The sequence below is a fragment of the Sceloporus occidentalis genome, unplaced genomic scaffold (assembly GCF_023333645.1).
Source record: "Sceloporus occidentalis isolate IW3139 unplaced genomic scaffold, rSceOcc1.0.p SCAF_171, whole genome shotgun sequence".
NCBI lineage: Eukaryota > Metazoa > Chordata > Lepidosauria > Squamata > Phrynosomatidae > Sceloporus > Sceloporus occidentalis.
Window position 1 is genome coordinate 1,074,766 of NW_028317151.1, and position 4,377 is coordinate 1,079,142.

The following is a 4,377-nucleotide window of genomic DNA, read 5'->3' on the forward strand; positions in this document are numbered from 1 at the left end:
CAGCAGCAAAATGAATCTTATGGCTGGGGGAAGAGCTTCCTTCTCCACAAATAAAGGGAAGCCTAGAGGGCCTCGCACCCCACTAACGCCCCATCACAGTACCTTCAGCAGGAAAGTAGTGTGTCGTTCCTGTGTATTGTTGTTGAAGAGTTGTACAAGGCAGCCAGACCGACTATCCACTTATCTGACATATGGAGCGCTACTAACACACAGCATGCTTTTCTTTCGCTGATGGGACGCTCGTTCTTGACTAAAATGTTGGCGGGGTGTGCTACAGCAGCTGCTGTAGGCATATAGGGTGACATGAGGGGCCAGAAAGGGAGTGGGGTTAAAAATAATTTCTATTGCATGCTGAGCAGCACATATCAGCTAAAATTTTGGCAGCTGTTAGGAAGACACATTGGACAGCAGACATATGCAGCAGTAGAAATGGGACTGGTGATGACGGACTGGGCAGCAAACATTCGAACAAAGAAAAGGAATCCCAGCACTCCAAACAGCTTCCAGTCTTTAGGATACTTTACTTAGAGAAAGCCTTGACAAAACCCCTGTTTGGCCGAAACTTTGCTTTTTTTGCTTTCTCTAGTCCCTTGGGCCCCCCTGTCAGACATGGTGGGGCCCCCATGCTCCTCCTACACACACAGTAACATACTTTCACACAGTGACATACATACAAATACTAACATACTGACATACTTGCACACAAATATATACACATGCTTACACAAATACACTGACATGGTAACACATGCAGTAGCATACTAATAGACTGTAACATACTAACACACACAGAGTAACACAAACACCTCTATCTCAATCCCATATCATGCTATTGAATATTGGTTTAGTGCTAGATGCTGCCCAAAAACAGACGCTTCAAAAACTAAATTAAAATTCATCCAAATTGATTTTGCTTGCTGTGCACAAGATTTCTACATATAACTGAAAATCCATTTGCCCTTAACAGTAAAACAGCACTTGTTTTTTTTTTATTTGTCTTTGGGAAAGGGAAAAAATGTGGGCCTGCTATACATATATATATTTGGGTAAACATTGTTTCAAAATCACCTATTTTGTAATGTACCGCTGTATTTTAAAACAAAATATATTAAATTGACATATTCAGGACTACTTAATACATCTGTACAGAAATTAAATACATTTCCCAGATCTAGAAAGTTTAAATATTTTATGTGAGATAAGCAGATGTTAATATGTACTGGGTGGGGACCCAAACTGACCAGTAAAAAAGCAACTTTGTAAAGGTCAGCTGACCATTCCAACATATAAGTTAACACAAAACAAATAAACAGACATAAAGTTTGCTCTCAGTTGAACTTCACAGATACGTGAACAATGTCTCTGTCAGATTCTGAGAAGGAAGCCGTTCTTGGCATTTGGGGAAAAGTGTCTGGAAATGTGCAGACTTTTGGTGCTGAAGCTTTGGAAAGGTAATCAAGTAATTTGGTTTATAGCTATATAAAAGAGGTCTGAAATTTATCTGAGGGTATATTTGATAGGTTTTATTTTTAAAACATTACTCTAATGCTGTCACTGAAGTTGCTTTCCAGATGTTTTGAATGGAATAGAATGAAGTAAAAAATACTATTTTACTGCTTTGTCTTGGAGCACTCTGGTTGACCACAAGGGCATCATAGTAGAATGAAAAAAATATAACTATGACTCAGGGGTTTCTTCTCCATTTTCCAGATGTTTTGAATGGAATAGAATGGAGTAAAAAATAAAAATTTTCTACCCTTTCCTTGGAGCACTCTGGTTGACCACAAGAACATCATAGTTCAATAAAAAATATAACTATGACTCAGGGCTTTCTTCTCCATTTTCCATGTATGGGTGGTAATATATATACATATACACACACACACATGAACCAGACCCCATAACCGCAAACTTTTTTGTCTTTGAAGCCCCCAAAATTATTTTTACATCACGATACATTTTTGTGATCTTTTTGAATTCATTTTAAAGCTTTTTTTACGTTTATGTGCATTCCATTTAGTGCACAAAACATGATTTGAACCATTTGCCTGGGCTTACTCTATATGATAACACATATAAAAAACATATAAAAACATGCTAGTTGTATAACCTGTAGATATCCAGCAAATAGTAAAATGAAAGTGGAGAATAGTACCATCTCTTAAAAGTTGCAAAGAAAAGCTTATATACTCAAGGAGGAAGATCTTTGTTGTGTTGAAACACTGGCATAGTTTACATTCCCTTATGTTTCCTTTTCCTTCTGGGTCCCTTCTATGACTGAAGATTAGTATCCCTACTTTTGACCTGCCACACTTTTTATGTTACTTTCTTGAAGGTTTAACAATTTCTTATAACCTGATATATTACAGAAATTATTGATTACTTTGTTATACTTAGTTACACAGTTATAAATCTGATCTGATCCTTTAAAAAAGAAAATATCTTTTTATGTTGGTGGTTGAGAAGAAATATGGAATTAAGGGGAAGATGTGGCTGAAGGGTGTGTGAGAATACACAAACTGTAAGAAGTCTCAGACTTAATCAATTTCAGTGTGAGGTTGTAAATCATTGCACCCACAAGTTTAACACTTTGAAGATATTTTGAAACTCAAACATCTAAAGAAACCCATATAATGGGGCCATGCAAAACTCACTTTATATGTATACTATGGAAAACTATATGTATACTATGGAAAACTATATTATACCATGCATCAATACACACATTTCTGTTAGCATTCTCCGTTTTTTTTTATAGTTGTAAGTTGAGTGTGGGTCTATACGCAGGGGAATAATAAAATCCAGGTTGCAAACAAGTATCACATCAGATTCAACTGGAAATAATGATTCATAAAATGTAAAGCCAGACCCTCAGATTCAATGTCCTTTTTCTGTATGCCTAAATTTTGACAAAAATACTACTATAATCTGTTGGGACTGTATCTTGTCCCCGCCATAGCATATTTTGAGTGTATATAATTTATGTATTTATTTTTACAGACTTTTCAAGTCCTTTCCCCAAACTAAGATTTATTTCAGCCATTTTGACTTGAGTGAGGGTTCTGCTGATATTAAAAAACAAGGGGCTAATATCCTGAAAGCTATTGGAGAAGCTGTCAAGCATCTGGATAATTTGGAAGGGACTTTGTCCAAGCTTAGTGACCTCCATGCCTATAAATTGAGAGTGGACCCAGGAAACTTCAAGGTGAGAAAATATACCACAAACATTAACAAAACACGTGTCTTTACTAGATTTTAGACACAAAAGTCATGAATTGAAATCTCTAGCTTTCCAAATAGCATTGAGAAATCACTTTTTATTAAAAATGTATTAATAATTGGGATAATCTCACTTTATTTTAATATTAATATATTTTCTTTTTGCAGTTGCTGTCTAATTGCATCCTTGCAGTACTGGCTATACACTTCCCAGAGCAATTCACAATAACTGCTCATGCTGGATGGGATAAGTTCCTCTCTGCTGTTTCAACTGTCCTGACTTCAAAGTACAGATAAAATGTCTGGGGGAAAAGTAAAACCTCCCATGAAACCATTTTGATGTTTAAAACTATAACTTTTTATATATGGGAGTTATACTAATAAATGATATTTGACAAAATAAAAACACATTTTGTGTGATGACTATTTGCTTGTTCTTTACTAAGTGGTTAATTTTAGGCAACAGCCATCATTACATTAAACAAGCAGTGTTTCGGACTGAAAAATTACATTGCATTTATTTGTATAGAATCAACAGATTCCATAGTGCATACACAGGGCATAGACAATGTAAATCTCAATAACAGACATTAAACATACTGGTACAGAAGGAGAAGAGGACCCCGTTCTTGTGAGTTTACAATCTATTTGGTGGTTGAAGGGGAAGGGAGACAGCAGGAGAGGACTCCTTGAGTGAGGATGAACTGATTGTAGTAAGGGCTGCTGGGTGGATTGTGGAGCTGACAACAATGATAGAGATGTCAATGGTTGGAGACAAAGGGGATGGTAGAATAACCACAAATTTGGTTTTGGAGATGTTGAGCTTCAGGTAATAGGACGCAATCTGTGATGCAATTCCAGAGACAGTAAGGGAGACGCATTAGAGGGTAAAAGGTCAAGAGAGGAATTAATTAAAGGTGTCACCAGAGAAGGATATTAGCAATTTAAAAAAATCATTGTTATACTTTTATTCTGATCTACACTCTTTAGGCTTGAATGCGACTTGAGTGCTAGGAACACATGTTCTCAAACAGGTGATGTAGCTATTAGAGGGGCTTTGAAATGCCAGTGTACCTTATGACTGTGCCAATATGATTCCTTAAATTCATATATTGCCTATATATAGTAAGAACTGAATGTAAAGGGGTATAAATACTC

General features: G+C 36.2%; 1 protein-coding gene across 1 annotated transcript; it reads left to right on the top strand.

Annotated features, from left to right (window-relative positions):
• Positions 1–1,356: 1,356 nt before the first annotated feature.
• LOC149279322 (hemoglobin larval subunit alpha-like) lies at positions 1,357–3,516 on the top strand. Its single transcript, XM_089501324.1, has 3 exons — positions 1,357–1,451; positions 3,001–3,205; positions 3,388–3,516. The coding sequence occupies exons 1-3, from the start codon at positions 1,357–1,359 to the stop codon at positions 3,514–3,516; spliced, it is 429 nt and encodes a 142-aa protein (XP_089357450.1).
• The last annotated feature ends 861 nt before the right edge of the window (positions 3,517–4,377 follow it).